General features: G+C 39.5%; 1 protein-coding gene across 1 annotated transcript in view; it reads left to right on the top strand.

Annotated features, from left to right (window-relative positions):
* Positions 1-17,227, top strand: part of SVEP1 (sushi, von Willebrand factor type A, EGF and pentraxin domain containing 1) — a 177,261-nt gene extending 160,034 nt beyond the window's left edge. The window contains 5 exon segments of the mRNA XM_019635789.1: positions 3,338-3,508; positions 4,644-4,739; positions 6,546-6,641; positions 11,012-11,105; positions 16,961-17,227. Coding sequence (XP_019491334.1) covers positions 3,338-3,508; positions 4,644-4,739; positions 6,546-6,641; positions 11,012-11,105; positions 16,961-16,982 — 479 coding nt within the window. The 3' untranslated portion in view covers positions 16,983-17,227.
* The last annotated feature ends 1,345 nt before the right edge of the window (positions 17,228-18,572 follow it).

Genomic DNA, 18,572 nt, shown 5'->3' with positions numbered 1-18,572 from the left:
GCTCACACTCTTTAGCAAGCTCTTAGCCAACTGAGCCACTCTGCTGGCCCTGAACAGAATTTTTAAATGTGCTATTCTAAGAACCAGTAAGATAGTAAATCTAAAATAGATTTTTCTCTACATTGTCAGAGTCCCCAAACTACCCTTTAATTAGGTATGAATACTTTGCAATACAAATATTTTTCCACAGTGGTTCTCAGACTTAAGCCTGCATCAGAACCACCTAGAGGGCTTGTTAAAGACAGATTGCTGTCCCCCTCCCCCAGAGGCCTAGAGTTTCTGATTCAGTAGGTCTGGGATGAGACCTGAGTATTTGCATTTTTAACAAGTTCCCAGGTGGTGCTGATGGCAATACTGCTGATGCTGGAACCAGAATTTGAGAAGCTCTGGGCTAGCACCATGTTGATATAGAACATGGAATCTGGTGGCATCTCTTTCTGCCTTATGGTAACTCTTAACACTTCCTGTGCTTAAAACATCTCCCTGCCGACCATCCTGCCCTCCAGACTTCCTTGTGGTCCAGGGTCCTCCCTCTACAGCAATCAGTGAACAAATATTCATTGAGACTAGCCAGATGCAAAGCACTGGGCTCCATAGTATAAGAATCTGTTATGTCTACAATGACCCCCATCTTCAGAACACTTGCACTCCAATTAAGGAGATAAGAAATGTGCATACTGAAGGCCATAGGGATTCTGGGATCAGAAAAGACTTGAATTCGAATTCTATCCTCAGAATTTTCTAACTCTAAACTTATCCTATTACCCCTAACTTCTGGGAGCCTTAGGGCTCTCGTGTTAAGTTAATAGCACCAATAACACCTATCTTATAGGTTTGTTTTGAAGAATAAGTGAATTGGTATCTATTAGTAGCATCTCCTTATAGTAAGAGATACACCAAGAACCCAGGTCCCTGAATTTTCAACTGGCAGCCTACTGCAACATTAGAGTTTTAATTTTACTCCAGGAAAGTGTGTATTATACTTTTAGCTGGGATTTGGGTCCCCGATCCTTATGAGATCTACTCCTAGTAAAGTGGAAAGAACTAACCAGGTATAGGTTTTGACCCTCTAGTCTAATTTAAAGCCACCAGCCTGAACTAAGACAAGCCAAGTGGTCTTATTCTGCCTACATAGCCTCACCTTGGTCCTGGGTCCTTGAGACTTACCACTCAGGCCCCTGGAGGAAAGAGCAGAGACATGCGCTCGGTACATGCTGCTTTCGTTAGTGCATGCTTAATTATTCCTCAGTATTCTTGAGAGGATCACCGTTGCCTTGGAGAGAAGGAGACTGCTTCCACGATTGTTTGTTATCCTCAATCTGTCTGCCGTGTTTTCTATTAGGCAGGAAGTCGTTGGCTTAGCACGAAATATCTTGCCTAAAGAACCTGAGCAGCCACTTTCCTCATTCTTTTCACCTCCTCCTATTAGGTATTCCTACAAACCAGTGATTAAAACTTAGTGCGCATGAGAATTGCCCAGGGAAAGTATGTAAGATGCGGACTCATAAGCTAAGAAACCCCAGAAATGCGCATTTTTAATAAGAACCCAAGGCAATTCCCATACAAGTGGCCCGAATACCATGCCTTGATAACCATTTATATAAACCAACCCTCAGCTCTCCATGGACTTTTTACAGGTCCCTCCCCCAACCTGGAAGCTCTTTTTCTCTGACCCACTCAAGCTTTATAGCATAGCCAAATGCCACTTTTATTGTGATTCCTACCCTGACAATCCTAAGCATAATCAGTTACATTCAACTTAGTAATAGTAATTTATATTATATTGCCTATTTACTTTCAGTTTAATTCAAGTTAGTTGCTCAATTTTTCTACAGTATAGTATGCAGCACTCCTCTATAGCTTTTTAAGTGGCATTACAGTATTCTTTATCTTTCCCCTTTGAGTAAAGGGACAGCATTTTATTCATTTATTTCTTTCCAGTTCCTGATACACAGTAGGCATTAAAACATATTTGATATCCAACTGATTGAACTAATATTTTCATCCGCCTTGGGAGGAAAAGAAAATTTAAAAAAATGGTACAGGGATGGCCAAGTGGCTCAGTTGGTTAAGAGGCAAGCCCTGAGCAACAGGGTCACTGGTTCAATTCCCACATGGGCCAGTGAGCTGCGCCCGAGCTGAGCTGCCACTGAGCTGCCAACAGGTGGCAGGATGGCTCAGCTGGTGAGAGCGTGTGCTTTTAGCAACAAGGTTGCTGGTTCAATTCCCACATGGGATGGTAGGCTATGCCCACCTGCAACTAAGATTGAACACAGCACCTCGAGCTGAGGGACTGCAAGCTGCTGACGGGTGGCCAGATAGCGACTGGACTTGGAGCTGAGCTAGCTGCGCCCTCCACAACTAAGATTAAAGGACAACAACTTGGCTGTTCCCCTTCCCCAATTCCCAACACTGTTCCCCTTCCCCAATTCCCCAATAAAATCTTAAAAAAAAAAGATGGTACAAATTCATCATCCCCTCTGATAAGTTTGAGTAGTATTATGTCCACTAAGCAACCTTTTACAAGTCAGTTTATGAAGATTCATCTAAAAGTTAGACTCATGCAAACTGGACACCGGTGAGAGCTCTGACTCTAATGCACTCCTTGTCTTGTGAGCCACCATAGAATAACTAGTTATCTCAAGGCTTCTCATAAAATTCTCAAAGCAAAATTAGTTATAAAATTTTTCATTCACATCTACAATATATATTTTTAAAGGGAGGATTATCATGTGCTCTAACACATTCCAAAAGTAGAGAGTCACTGCTTTAGAGTTTTGAAAAGAGGGAAATTCATGTGAAACCTTGAATGTCATAAGCCCCATCAAGGTGTGTAAATTAAGAGCATCTATAGCTTAGAGACAATATGCATTCATTTGCTCATTTTTCAAGTATGTATCAAGAGCGCACTGCATGCCCAGCACTCTTCTAGGCACTACTGAAACAGTCTTGATGGGATGTAAGGTGCTGCAATTAATGATTTTTCTTCTGAAATGATGGACGACAGGTAATCCCCACACTTCTACCTTTTAATTTGCTAGGCACCCAGCATCTAAGCTTTCTTGCAGCCACATCTCTGGCAAGTGCAAGAGCTCATTCTTGGTCTTCTGCAAACTTCTTGCCGTGAGTACAAAACAGCTCAGCTCCAACCCTGGACTCAGACGACAAAACCTTGGATCTTGCGCACTTAATTTTTGTTATTTATAGGTGAAAAAGTTATCTTTATGTATTTTATCTTTGCTCTCAAGATTTATTTAGTCTTAGAGGTGAGACTGTGTTCTCTCCCATCCACTGGCTGGGTGAGGAGCACAGGTCTAATTGTTCTATTTTCCTGCAGAAATCTCATGTGGTCCACCAGCTCACGTGGAAAATGCGATTGCTCGAGGCGTTCATTACCAGTATGGGGACATGATCACCTACTCGTGTTACAGTGGATACATGTTGGAGGGTTCCCTAAGGAGTGTTTGCCTCGAGAGTGGAAACTGGACATCACCTCCTATTTGCAGAGGTAAGAAAACATTCAAATGGTTATTTCTTAGTGAAACTGTAGGGAAATGTATATGGACATCTGATATGGCCAACAACCAGTATGCATGCTATTTTCCTTTTTCTTGCTTTAAATTTTCTTTTAACATCTGTGTCATTTCCCTTGATGGAGATGAGTTTTGAAAGCTTGCACACAGAACTCTGAGATTCTAGGCTTGAAATTCTGTAAAACAGAAAGAAGTAGATAGTGAAGCATCCTACTATATCCTTTTAAAATGTATACTTTCTTAATATCATATAATGTTTTAAAAATCATAATAATTCTATTTGTTCTACAAATATTTACTGAAAGTCAGGAGCTATACTAGTAAATAAGACAGACATACCGAAGAACTAAAAGAATAACTCAGTTATTGGTTGGATTGTCCGCCTGGCCACATGGACAATGATCAGATTTGCACCTGGGGTGAAAAGGCCAAATGACTTACAGGGTCAGGGAGAATTAAGGAAACCAAAGAATGAATGGCATGAGCCTCAAAAGTGGCAAGGGTTATTGCAGGAGAAAGGACATTGATTGGAAGCAACAAAGAAATATGATTACATGGGACAGTGTGCAGCCTCCTCTTGAGAGGGCTGCTGAGAAGGAGGCATCCTCAAGGAATAGACCAGGCTTCACTTAGAGACAGAAGTCGGTAGTGATTGTGTGTGTGTGTGTGTGTGTGTGTGTGTGTGTGTGTGTGCGCGCGCTTATTTCCTCACTTGTTTATTTTAAGGTACTGAGGGACAGTGGCAGCACCAAAGAGCTACTGGCCATCAAAGGCCCCATTTGGAAGCACATTTTCAAATCTTCTGGAAGGGGTGTTTCTCCCGGTCCAGATCAAAAGAGACTATCTTTTGTGTAAACCACCTTGTCCCTTCATACCCTGAACCCCCAAATTACTAAACCCTGGAAAGCCATGTTCTCAGAACCACCCATGCTTGTTATGCGCCCCCCCCCCCTTGAGCCCCTCATGTTCATCCCCAACCAAATCTTGAGATTTGGTTGTTTCTCTTCCTTAAAGCTTGAGTCAAGGATGCAATGTAAGTGAGCAATGCAATTTTTGGCAACCACCCTTCCATAATTCCCTAGATTTATGATTATCCATCTTCTCTTGCAGCTGTCTGTCGATTCCCATGTCAGAATGGAGGTATCTGCCAACGCCCAAATGCTTGCTCCTGTCCAGATGGCTGGATGGGGCGCCTCTGTGAAGAGCGTGAGTCTCTCCTCCAATCTTACTTGGAGTCCTGATAATTGGCATGGAAGCTCCTAACTCAGGGGAGTTTCTAGGAATTTGCCTTACCGGTGGCAGGAATTAACTTGTTTCTCCTGTAGCAGACCAGACAAAGCGGCTACGGCTGCTCTGAATATGTAAATTGGTTGCAGGAGATCTAGAATATTAGTGACCTTGGAAATACAGTTATCAAGATCCATCAAAGTCATCTCCACATCTCCAGGCACAAATTTCCAAGAATCTTCTTGGATAGGAGCTTGTAATGGAGGGTCTCGCAGTCTTTGTCTTCCCTCCTCTGAAGTCCATTTATGTGCTATGTTCCTCATTGCTATTAATTCATGGCATTGCCTAACATTGTACTTTGCAGGTAATATTTGCTGCCCACCATTAACTCTCTTTCAATAAGAGTAGTTCTTCCCAATTAAGAAAATAAGGAAAGTTGGCACTCCTATATCTACAAAATGCTTGGTAAATTAATATAAAATTTTGATCCTCATAAAAATACATTTCAGTTTGAACTTCCAGGAGACTGTAAGTGGTTTTAAATGTTTTTTTAAATGTCTAAACCACACTTTGTTTTAATATCTTAAAAAAACAATATGTGAGGATAAAATGATTTCATGTTTCATTAGAAATGATATATGTAAATCACTTTAAGAGTCATTAACATGATGGCCATTGGTCTGTATCAGTGTTTTCTAAGGCCAGACATTTTATAAGAGATTCTAAAACTTTTTTAAGTGTAACTATTTCAATGAACCTAGAAAGGAAAATACAAGATGGAAATAAATGTAAGTCACTAGCAACCTACCAAAGCAAGCATTCTCACCATGATTAAGAAAGAAAAGAAATCGCCTTTTTCCTTATTCTTTGCCCCAGTCGTTCCTTCCCGCTGAGGGCTCCCACACTTGACATGCTATCATGTTAATTGTCCAAAGACTCGGGGAACATTTACCCTGGGTACCCTAACAGCAGGCCTGGCTCACCTTGCTGAGCATATACCTGCCCTCCTGGATTAGACCAGCACGTCCCAAGCTTTACTGTGTGTGCAAACCATCCAGGAGGTGTTATTAAATGAAGATTATGATTCAGTAGATCTAAGTTAGGACCTAAGGTTCTGTATTTCTAGAAAAGTTCAAGGTGATTCCAGTGCTTTTGGTTTGAGAACCATGCTTTGAGTAGCCTGCCAGTAGACCATCTCACTCCTTTCTAAACAGACTATGCCTCTTTAAAGAGCTCAGTAATTTCTAGTAGGAGGAATGGTTGCCATGGAGGGGGTAGGGATGGCCTGATTCAGTCAGCATCAGGCCTCAGCGCCAAGGAAGTAAAGGGTCAGTTGTCCCATCGCCACTAATGTGTTGCCAACACCAGCCTACAAGGTAGCCATCTGGCTCCATTCTCACATTTAATTCAGGACAAGAAGAGAGGCTCCAGACAGCCAAACCCTATTAAAGCATTTTATGTCCTCTGTAATGGAAACCTGACACTATAATAAATGGAGAACATTCTGCTTATTTTGCGAAGGGAAGGCAAAGCACTCAGCAGGTATTGATTACAGTGTGTCCTCTCTGAGAAGTGCACTTGGCATTAGTCATTGCATCAGGCTAAGAGTCCAGACACTTTCCTAACGGTGTTTTCACAATGATACTTATTAATAAACAAGACAGACGGGAAGATTATCTAGTGGGTCATGCAAGGTTTTTCTCCTCCTGGAAAAATTTTTTTTGCACACTTGAACATATCTGAGTATGTATATTTTGATCAACTCCTTTTCGATCTCCTTTCTAGCAATATGCATTCTTCAGTGTCTGAATGGCGGGCGCTGTGTGGCCCCTTATCAGTGCGACTGCCTGCCTGGCTGGACGGGGTCCCGCTGTCACCTAGGTAAGCCTCCTCTCACAGTTTGTTTCCTTGGTGACTTGGCTCCGTGAAGCCCTAGAGGACACTGATGCATGGAACTCTGATTCAGAAGTGGCAGTGAGAAAAACAAGGGTACCCAAGTTTCTCAAGAACGCCTCAGAATGGTAGTTTGAACGGTGGTCTCAATGGGGAATGGTATGGCTGACTCAGGGACACCTTTCAGGCTCGTGTGCCAAAGAAGAGAAGTCGGGTTGACTCAGTTGTCAGCCTCCTTCATGTCATCCGCTCTATTCTTCAGAATGTAGAGAAAACGTTATGCAGAGGTTCAGAATATTTATGATTAATCTCTATGAAGCTAAATGATGACATTCATGGTAATTATTTAGAGAGAACAAGCTACTAAATAAGTACAATTTAAGTGAAAGTGAAAAACTCATTAAAGAGATCATTCCTTATCATGGACGGACATCACTAACTGTTGTTGATTGATTGATGACAAGCACATCCCATCAGCAACCCTGGCCGATCGCAAATATAGCATTTATCCCAATAGACTTTGCTACCTGTTTAATTGCTTATCGATCTGTCCCCACGCCCCACTAGGTCACATGTTAGTTGAGACAGGAATGTTTCTTTGTGACCTTTATATCCTCAGTACCTAGCATACTGCCTGCATATGATAGGTCTTTCCATAGATGTCTAATATATCAGTTCAAATGACATATTTTTACCTTTTCCATCTCCTGATTTTTTAGGCAATTGTTAAAAGAATAGAACTTGCTGTAGTGACTTAGTATTAGCTCTAACCCTCCACCCTCCCTCTTGTAAACAATATTGATACCACCTCCCCAGTGGGCTCAAATGTAAAGAAGAACAGACTTGCTGACACCAGAGCTTGTCATGAGTTCTAAGGCTGGGTGACCATATAATTTAGCTTCCCATTAGGACACTTTTGAGAGTGACAGGGGCACTATTAATAAGTAACCCAGGTAAATGGGAGTGAAAGGTACGGTCACAGGCAAAACTAGATGTGCAGTCACCCGACCTAAAACCAAAAGGGAGCCATCCATGAATGTGGAAATGTACCAGAGGCTCCATTTGAAGCTTTTACTTGAAACTCTTAAATCCATCTGTATATAGTATTCCTATATGACACATCAACTTTGATATTTATCTGCATTTCTCATGCTTACAAAACTGCACACACCTGCAAACCAGCCTTGCCCTTTCCTAGGCTCCTTATTGTGGCAGGTGGTGGCACCACTCTTGACTTCCCCTCATCTTCATCTGCGATTACCAGTATCAGCACTCCTTTTGTTCCTTCCTGCACAGTGTCTCTTGCATCCTACTCTGTCCCCGCTGTTACCAGTTAGCAAAAGACCTCCTCTTTTGATCACCGCCAGAACCTACTAGTTGGCTCTCCCATCTTCATTTCCCAAATAGCACAAATACTTACTACTTTTGGCATGTGTTGCCCTGTTTAAGAACCTAAAATGATTGTGTATTGTCTTCACATCCAGCCCAGATTCTTCGGACTTCCAAGGTGCTGCATCAACTGGCTTCAGCACACCTGGTAACCCTTACTTCCCATCCTAGCAGTCACACATTGTCCCCTGCAGTGATGGATGGCTTCCTTGTCACCCCCCGAGCCCCTAACTACAATAAGCTCCTTAATGACAATGAGCCACGTAGTCTTCCTCTCTGTTTCATCTTGCAGCAGCCACCTCAGCACGCACCCTGCTTGTACCTCCTGAGTACTAAGCATACAAAAGTATATGAAGCAGGGGCTCTTGCCCTCCAGAATTCAATCTAGAAAAGAAGTGACGCGGAATAGTCGATGAGTAGATAACTAGTGGCTAATAGAATTCTTTAATAGGAGATAGGAGAGTAAAGATGGGTAAACTAACCAAGTATGGATGTTCAGAAAAGGCTTTACAAGCAGAGAATCAGAGGATGAGTGAGAGTCACCGGGAGGTCATTTTAGCCCAAGGCATGGAAATATAACACAGGTGTGTTCAGGAAAGGATCGCCGAAGCCATAGAGAAAATGTAGGGGCGTGGTTGGAAATGACGCTGTAAAGATGGACAGAATCAGATTAGGAAACGCATTGCGTTCTAAGTTTTAGAGGTCGGATTATGTCTTATGAGCAACAGATGCCACTGAAGGGTTTTAAGCAGGGAAACAGTGTGATCAGATTTTTCTTTTAGAAAAATTATTTTGGCAGCAATATGGGAAATGGCAGGAAGCAAGTCCAGAGACCAGTTAGGAAGTTTGCCGAAGCAGAATTCGCAAGAGGAAATGAAGTGTGGAGAAATGATAATGAAAAACAAGAAGGATTTATGAGAAGTTAGGGAGTTGAATCAATACTACTTGATGATAGATTTATTGTGGGAGTAAATACCTCAGAAGGGTTAAGACTGATATTTCCAGTTTGGGCTCTTGTGTGGAAGGTGGTGCCATTTACTAAGAGAACCCAAAAGGAGTAGGTTGGCAGTTTAGATAAGGAATTAAGTGTGGAAATGCTGAGTTTGAGGGGCCTGTGGAATCTACGAAGGAGAGATCTGGCAGGCAGTTAGATCATGGTTTCGGTTCCCAGAAGATACGTCTAGACTGGAGATAGAAATATGTAGGTCACCAAAACATTCAGTGGGAAAAACAGTAAGACTGTGCAGAAGACACAGCATGAGAATGGAGCAGAAAGTAACACTGGGGGCATGCACCCATGTTATAGGGAATGTGGAAATGTTAAGCTTTTAGACAGGGAAGTGAAAACAGTGACTAATGTGTTAATACAGTCAGGCACCATTAAATCACCATGCTCCTGATTTTTTTTTTTAATTGCGGAAGGAGAACAGCCAAGTTGTTGTCCTTCAATCTTAGTCATGGATGGTGCAGCTAGCTTAGCTCTAAATCCAGTCACCATCCGGCCACCCATAGGCAGCTCGCGGCCACTCAGCTCAAGGTGCCGTGTTCAATCTTAGTTGCTGGTGGACATAGCCCACCATCCCATGCTGAAGTTGATCCAGAAACCTTGTTGCTAAGAGCGCTCGCTCTCACCAGCTGAGCTATCCTGCCACCTGTTGGCAGCTCAGAGGCAGCTCAGCTCGGACGCAGCTCACTGGCCCATGTGGGAATCAAACCAGCAACCCTGTTGCTCAGAGCTTATGCTCTTAACCAACTGAGCCACTCGGCCGGCTCCTTGCTTTTGTTTCTAATATTAGCAAATAGAATCTATTGAGGCTTAGTTTTAGATTATTGGGTTTTATTTTTGCTATTTTTAAACCTGCTTTGTTTCATAATTTCCTTTTATTGCATTGCAAGTACGGGCATTCTATTTGCCTACCCTTAGTCTTAACTCTCCAAGAGAGCTCCCCAAGGACAAAGACTAGTGTTTTACTTCTTGTTTTCTTTCTTCCCACCCAGTGCTTTTCAACTGCCTGGTACTTGCTGGCATTTTCCCCATATTTTATGAATGAGTGATTAAAGAAGTGACATTAATTTATATATCACCAAAGATGAGTTTTTCATCTGGGGAAGCTTTCCTTTCCAAGCAATAATGAGGCTGAAATAATGAGACTGAAATGTTTCTCATTTCCAGCTTTCTTTCAAGGCCCTTTATTTTCTTCCTATAGGGAGTTCTCCTTTCTCTTTGATTTGTTAAACTGGTGTTAGGTCTTTATAAGTTTTAGCATCCTTAGGTGTTTTTTTTTGTTTTTAACAAATAAATTCATTCAACTAAAGAATTTGGTTATGAGACTGTGGGCGTGTGAGAAAAATGTCTATATAGTAAATCTTCAGGTGCTCACTCGGGGTTTCATCTGTGACTCATTTTTAACTCTACTCCAGGTTCTATAATTCCAATTCAAGCCAGCAAAAGTCATGAGATATGTTTCCTGCAAACATAAAGGGCTTTTGAATCATCTGTTATTTTAGACAACCTATGTGCCTGATTTATTGTCATAAGAGTTGATGTCTTATGTAGTGACCCAATCACAGTTCAGTGCTACCTCCCTCGAGATTTACAGTCTAACAGAGCATATGAAAATTTTACAGTTCATAACATCGTGTCAAACTGGTTGCCTAAATTAAAAGATTAAAGGAGAAAAAAAAATCAGTGGACTTGAAATTAGCAGAAAAGACTTTAATACATAGGTAGAACTTAACTTAGGGCTTATTTATGAGAATTGTCTGGCTTGGAAGGAAAAATGGGAGGTGGTGCCACATAATGACATGAGGTCAAGCAGAGTGGCAGAAAGGCATAATGCAAACAGTGTGTGAGGAATGGTGGCTGCTGGGGCAGAAAACAGAGTCAAGTCTTATGCTACATACTTTCATGGACATCTTCAGAATGGCTAAGTATTAATTAAATAAATGCATGATTTTTTTCATTCCAGCCGTTTGCCAGTCTCCCTGCTTAAATGGTGGAAAATGTGTAAGACCAAACCGGTGTCATTGTCTCTCGGCTTGGACAGGACATGACTGTTCCAGGTAAGACAACCAAAAACTCAAGCTTATCTATAACGTGAAGAGATCAAAATCCAAGTTGTCCCAAGAGCCAAAAGGTATCTCTAGTGTGAGTGTTAGCATTTTGTAGCCAAAAGTATCCAATTTGAGGTACACTCTATACATTTGAACTAAAGCCAACACAAAGAAATATTAATTAAGGACTGACAAAACAATGATATCTGAAAAATAGATGATTTTGTGCTCATTTGGGCAGCACATATAGTAAAATTGGAATAATACAGAGAAAATCAGCATGACCCCTGCGCAAGGATGACACACAAATTTGTGGAGCATTCCATATTTTTCCACAAAAAAAAGAAAACAATTCATTAGTTAAATAAATTAACTGCCTTCTTGAATAGAAGACTATATCCTTCATATGCAAGGATGTAAAATAAATAATAAAAATACATTTTATTGATTTTCATTTGCATTCCTAATTACAATAAATATAGTATTGAAAACGATAAGAATGTTTATATTCAAAGTCAAAATTTTTTCATATTTTAGTGTATATATATATTTAGTATTTAACTATAAGAAAATTTATGTAAATATATGTTTTGTCATTGGTTTCTAATTTCTACTAGATAAATATTAATATCATAGTTGAAAAAAGATTATCACAAAAATAAGTCAGGAAAAATAGTTAAAAATCATTTAAGCGTTTTTAAAATTATTAATTGACATACAACATTATATTAGTTTCGGGTGTACAATATATTTGATATTTGTATATATATTGTGAAATGATCACCACAACAAGTCTAGTGAACATTCATCGCCATACATAGTTACAAAACATTTTTCTAGTGATAAGAACCTTTAAGATTTAACAACGTTCAAATATGTAATACACTATTACTAACTATAGTCGCCATGCTGTACATTATATCCCCATGATTTCTTTATTTTACAACAGGAAGTTTTTACCTTTTGACTTCTTTCATCCATTGTACCCACCTACCCCGCAACCCTAGCCTTTTACAACCACCAATTTATCTCTGTATCTATGAGTTTGGGGTTTTTTTGTTTTTGTTTTTGTAGATTGCACACTTAAGTGAGATCATACGGTATTTGTCTTTGTGTGACTTATTCAATTGGCATAATACCCTCAAGGTCCATCCAGTTTATTGTAAATGGCAGTATTTCCTTATTTTCTATGGCTGAATATCCCATTTTAGATAGATTAGATAGATAGATAGATAGATAGATAGATAGATAGATAGATAGATAGAATAGATAGACAGACACATTTTCTTTATCCATTCATTCTATCAATGGACACTTAGATTGTTTCCATGTCGTAGCTATTGTAAATAATGCTGCAGCAAACATGCGGGTGCATATGTCTTTTCAAGTTAGTGTTTTTGTTTTCTTCGGATAAATACCCAGAAGTGGAATTGCTGGGTCATAAGATAGTTCTATTTTTATTTTTTTGAGGAACCTCCATACTGTTTTCCATAGTGGCTGCACCAATTTACATTCCCACCAACAATGCACAAGGCTTCCTTTTCCTCCACATCCTGATCAACATTTGTTGTTTTTTTGTCTTTTTGATAATAGCCATTCTAACATGTGTGAAGTGATATCTCATTGTGGTTTTGAGTTGCATTTCCCTAATGATTAGCAATGTTGAGCATTTTTTCATGTACCTGTTGGCCTTCTGCGTGTCTTCTTTGGAAAATAACGTCTATTTAAATCCTCTGCTCGTTTTTTAATCAGATTGTTTGTTTTTTGGTTGTGAGATTGTATGAGTTCTTCATATATTTTGGATATTAACTCCTTATCAGATATATGATTTGCAAATATCTTCTCCTATTCAGTAGGTTGCCTTTTCATTTTGTTGATGGTTTCCTTGGCTGTGCAGAAGCTTTTTAGTTTGATGTAGTTCCACTTGTTAATTTTTGCTTGTGTTACCTATGCTTTTGGTGTCAAATCCAAAAAACTATTGCCAAGATCAATGTCAAGGACCTTACCATTTATGTTTTATTCTAGAAGTTTTATGGTTTCAGGTTTTACATTCATTTTGAGTTAATTTTTGTGGGCGATGTAAAATAGTGGTCCAGTGTTATTCCTTTGTACGTGGCTGTCCAGTTTTTCCAACACTATTTATTGAGGAGACTGTCCTTTCTCCATTGTACAGTCTTGGCTCCTTTGTCTTAAATTAGTTGATCATATATACAAGGGTTTATTTCTGGGTTCTCTATTCTATTTCATTGATTTATGTGCCTGTTTCTATGACAATACGATGCTGTTTTGATTACTGTAGCTTTGTGATATATAGTTTGAAATCAGGGTCCGTGATGCCTCCAGCTTTGTTCTTCTTTCTCAAGGTTTAAACTTTTTTAAATCTCAGGAAATGTCAGATATATTGCATCATACCATGGATAAAATATTTTCAGTACTAAAATATTGCCTTTGCAAATATTGCAATCTTGGAATATTACCAGCTTTATTTTAATTTTCAGTGTACATCATTGTATTACATCACTTAGATTTATATGGTAAAAATGTACTTCCATCTTATATAAATCATTAAAAACAAAAGGACATTTCCATATTCATTTTAAAAAATGGGAATCAGTTAACTGAAAACAAGTCTTATTTTTCTATTTCCTTTTATTTCATTTTGACTGGAATGTCAATGTCAACCTGCAAAGACAAAAATTTACTTAAATCCAAACTTAATTAACAAAAAGTCTGTCTTGTGCCAGCGAATTTCCTCATATTATCTCAGGTATATGCCATCTCTGCAGAGAGAAAAAAAATAAACTGAACCCCAGAGAGCAAACTTGGATTGTACGAGCATATTCAGAAGCTTCCAAGATAAAGATGATAGTTTTACCTGAGAACAGAGTTGGAAAATATAAAATAATGAAAGTCAAACTGGAATGGATATTTAGGGAAAATGAGAGAAAATAAGAGAGAAAGAGAAAAACAGAAAAGATGAAAGGAATAAGAATGACAGTGACTCCAAAAGGAACAGGAAATATTTATGACATGCTTGTAATTTTATACTTTATATTTCAACTCCTTCAAACAGGTAAAAAAAGGAAACCCAGAGTTTGTGTGGTTCCCTAACTTCGAAATACTCCCAAAGGAGTCTTTCTTGATGAGGGGAAGGGTGTTCTTAGCTTATGTGAAAATACTAATAGAGAGAACAAAATCTACATTTTTATGCAAAAGTTTGATAAAGGAATCCAAAAAAATTAAGCCGAGAAGTGTATTCCATATTCAAGGAAAGGTCAGCTTCCCCCAAGAGACTGGGCAGTTCCCCGCCCCACCCCCACCCCATCCACTTCCACCTTCTTTATTCTGTGATCCATTTTTCTAGAAAACCCATATTCGTTAGGACTGTCTTATTGCAACTCTAACTAGCTTAAGCAAAGGAAGTAATTTGTTATCACAATAGAGGGACCTTGCATGGAACCCAAGTACTTGGGATGGCTGAGTTTCAGGAGGACCAGACTGAGGACTTAAAAGCAACCTGAAGCCTCTCCATCTCCTGTCTCAGCTTCCCTCTCCAGCATTTGCTCCATCTTCTCTCTGGTTTTTCTACTGACCAGTTCACATGGAAGGACAGGACTGCTTTTTTCACATTTTATTGGGTTGTCGGAAAAGTCATGACGCATGTTTGCAACAGATGGCACTAGTTCATTTTTAGAAGCACTAGAGTCATTCTCATCTATGTTATTACTATGTCATTTGAAAGCTGATACTTCTAGCTTTATTCTAAAAAAAAAATTGAGTGATTTGGTTGAGTTTTGGAGATTTTACAACAAGTTGAAGATAGAAGACCAAACTGTGCATTTTTGCCATATTTTACTGTTTTCCTTCCATAAAGGGAAGAATGCGCGTCAAGCTTGTGAAAAGTTGCATAAAGTTTATGGTGACAATGCTCTACAAGAACATCAATGCCAATGATGGTTCACGAAATTCCGTGCTGGTGATTTTGATCTCAACGACGCTCCTCTGTCAGGGAGGCCCACCGAGGTTGATGACGACAAAATAAAGGCATTGATGAGTCAAACCCACGTTACACAGCATGAGAGATTGCAGAAACATTGAACATCCATCATTCAAGCGTTCATGACTACCTGAAGAAGCTGGGATACGTAAGCAAGCTCAATATTTGGGTTCCGCATGAACTCAAAGAAGTTCATTTGACAGCACATATAAACATCTGCAATATATTCATTAAACGTGAGGAAAACGATCCTTTTTTGGAGCGACTGATAACTGCTGATGAGAAGTGGATTGTTTACAACAATGTGGTGCGCAAACGGTCTTGGTCCCGACGTGATGATTCACCTCAAACAACATTGAAAACAGACATTCGTCAGAGGAAGGCTATGCTCTCAGTGTGGTGGGATTTTAAAGGTGTGTTTTTCGAGCTCCTACCAAGGAACCAAACAATCAACTCAAATGTGTACTGTCAGGAATTGGACAGTTTGAATGAATCCATCATCCAGAAACATCCAGAGCTTGTTCATTGTAAAGGAGTTGTGTTCCATCACGACAATGTGAGACCACACACAAGTTTGATCATCTATAAAAATTATTGGAGCTTAGATGGGATGTGTTGCCACACCCACCATACTCGCCTGACCTTGCACCTTTAGACTTCCACTTGTTTTGCTCTCTTCAAAACTCCTTGTGTGGTATAACATTCAATTCAGAAGAGGCTGTAAATCATCACCTTGTTCAGTTTTTCACAGGTAAAGACAGGTCCTTCTATGAACGAGGAATTATGAAGCTCACTGAAAGATGGCAAAAGGTTATTGTACAAAATAGGCACTATATCATTGATTGATCTTTGTTCTTTATATAAATAAATGACCTTTGAAAAGCATAAACAAAATACATCATGACTTTTCCAACAACCCAATACATGTCATACTACAGTATCCACAGAAATGGTGTGCTGACATAGTTTAAAAATTCAGGAGAAGAACTGAACTGACTGGTCCAGATGGAGTTAAGGGCCCACCATGGATTCGTCAGCTGTGGTCCGAGGTTGGGTTATGCTGCACTAACATGAAGCATCATTTTGTTAAAACCTTTACCTTACCTTTGGGTGAAGGGGAGGAGAGTCTGGCAATTTCCAGAAGAAAGAAAGGTGGAATATAATTCCCTGAAATGGGAGAAAGAAAAAAATTTTCTGAGAAACCCAAACAATAAATGTTTACAAATAACCTTTTATTTCCTTCTCTCTCATGAGATTGAGTGCCTTCAAGATTGGGTCCCCCATACTTAGCACAGGCACAAAAATTGATGCTCAGTAAATTCCTGCTGATAAATGGATCAATTTCCAGGCATCTGTGACAGCTGGTGGACAAATACCCATGGGCATACATTAAATCCCTCAACCTGTAACCTTTTCTACTGATGAAGAGGACTGACCTGGTATTCTTCTCAGATAATTCAGTCCCTAAGAAGGAGGTTGTGTTCCCTCTAATATCTATGTTCCTCTTCAGAAAATTGATCCTAAACGAAAGCCATGAGTAAAAACCATAGATTATTAATGCTGTAAGCGACCTTGGGGCTCACGAAGTCTAAACCCCTCATTTTACAGATGAGAGGATGATCAATAGGAAACTAGTGGCAGAACCAGAACTAAAACTCAAGTCTGCTGATGCTCAGACCTTTTCATAAGTTAGCACCTGTTCTCCATGCCCCTTAGTTCTCTCAAGGAATGACTCCCATCCATACAAACAACACAGCAGATAATGCCCAGGTATCTGAGACTGTCAATCTGGTTTTAATCAGCCCCAAAAGGGCTATACCTCTTCAGTTCAGTCTTTTCTGTTGAATCTCTTTGTTTTTTGTTCCAGGAAAAGGAGGACTGGGTTTTAACCACTGCACAATCAACCAGCTCTCCTAAAAGCAGGATCATCTCTTCCTGGTATAGTCCTGGGCATCCTGGAACTTACGCAAAGAAATTCCAACACGGTGCTGGGTCTTGTTTTGTTTAGTAAACTTGTTATTTGGGGTTCACTTTTTTATTTTGTGTTATATTTTGTTATTCCTTGTGACATACTTTCTTACACGTTTCCATTTTTAAATATGCCTGTATTTTCTATATAAAAATATATTAAATAGATGCTGCTCCACTCTCATGAAATGTACAAACCCTGCTGTCTATTTGGAAAGTTCCTGGTACACATTTTTATTCGGTTACGTAAAATGATTTTTCAATTAAAATATATTTTGCTACTAAATAATGTTTTTCTGGATGGTGCCATTTGTGAAGTGACCACGGAATAATGAAGAGCATTAATGATTTTTCATCTATGCTACTGGCACAAAACAGGATCACATGCAGTGGACCAAGAAATTACAATAAAGAAGATCCCTTCATTTTAAAGTCATCTTCTTTACAATGTGTGTAACAATGAAGGTTTTCTTTTGTTTAATCAGAGAATAACTACTGGACCTACTACCCTCCACACAGAATGCTAAGAACAGCCTGGCTAATTTATTTCCCAATGTTTGGAAAAGCCATAGGCATCAACTTAGTGGATAGGAGGGAAAGGCATAATGACTATGGTTTACAATGTAAAGTGCTCCCCTTCCTTCTCACATCTGGAGTAAAAAAAAAATGCAAGAACTGGAAGATTAACAGAGAGCCCTTTCTGGATCATAAATCTACAACTCACTGCTTTCGGAGAAAGGAGATAGGAATAGGAGGCCAGGGAAAGGGGAGGAAAAAGGCAACTGGAAAAAGTTCCCCAGAACTCTGCTCCTGGTCCCACCTGCAAAAAAAAGAATTGAGTCTGCCCAAGGCAGAGCTGTGCTGTCCCTTAGCCTTCCCCTAACTCCATCACAATACTTCTACCAGGATAAAGACTTCCCCAGACCTCTGGAAAATAAAGCCAAATATTAGATTTTGTTTAAAATAGGAAAATCACAATCAAGTTGTCTCCATCCTTTGGGAGAACTACTCCCACATAGGGCACAGGGTGCATTATAACACTGTGAAGAAATGAAGGAATGGTGAAAAGAATCTTGATTGTCCCAGTGATTCTTTGCCATGCACATCCCTGAGCTATTGACTCCTCCCCTTTTCTCCTGACGTTCACTCACTTGACCAATCTTACATGCTTATGAGTATACCTTTTATTTAGTTTATTTATATCCTATCAACTTCCAAACTTTGTTAATCTTTGACATTTATAATCATAAAACTATAAAATAAGTCTCAACATCCAAGTAATAAAAAGAAAGATGGCACCAAAAGAGTTAAGCTCAGGAAAGTCACTGCAATTGAAAACAAATCTCGGTTCTGAAAGTGGACCTACTAAGTAGAATTTGTATTGGGTTACTCTGAATAGATTAAAAGATCTGTTTTTCACAGCAAGTGAACTAGTTGTGTTGTGCAGACAGTACAAGGAAGTAAACCACCATCCAAGTGAGGTTTGCAAATGATATGAGGGTCCACAGATC

The sequence above is a fragment of the Hipposideros armiger genome, unplaced genomic scaffold (assembly GCF_001890085.2).
Source record: "Hipposideros armiger isolate ML-2016 unplaced genomic scaffold, ASM189008v1 scaffold_24, whole genome shotgun sequence".
Classification (NCBI taxonomy): Eukaryota; Metazoa; Chordata; class Mammalia; order Chiroptera; family Hipposideridae; genus Hipposideros; species Hipposideros armiger.
The sequence above is the reverse complement of the archived record's forward strand: the minus strand, read 5'-3'. Positions and strand labels throughout refer to the sequence as shown.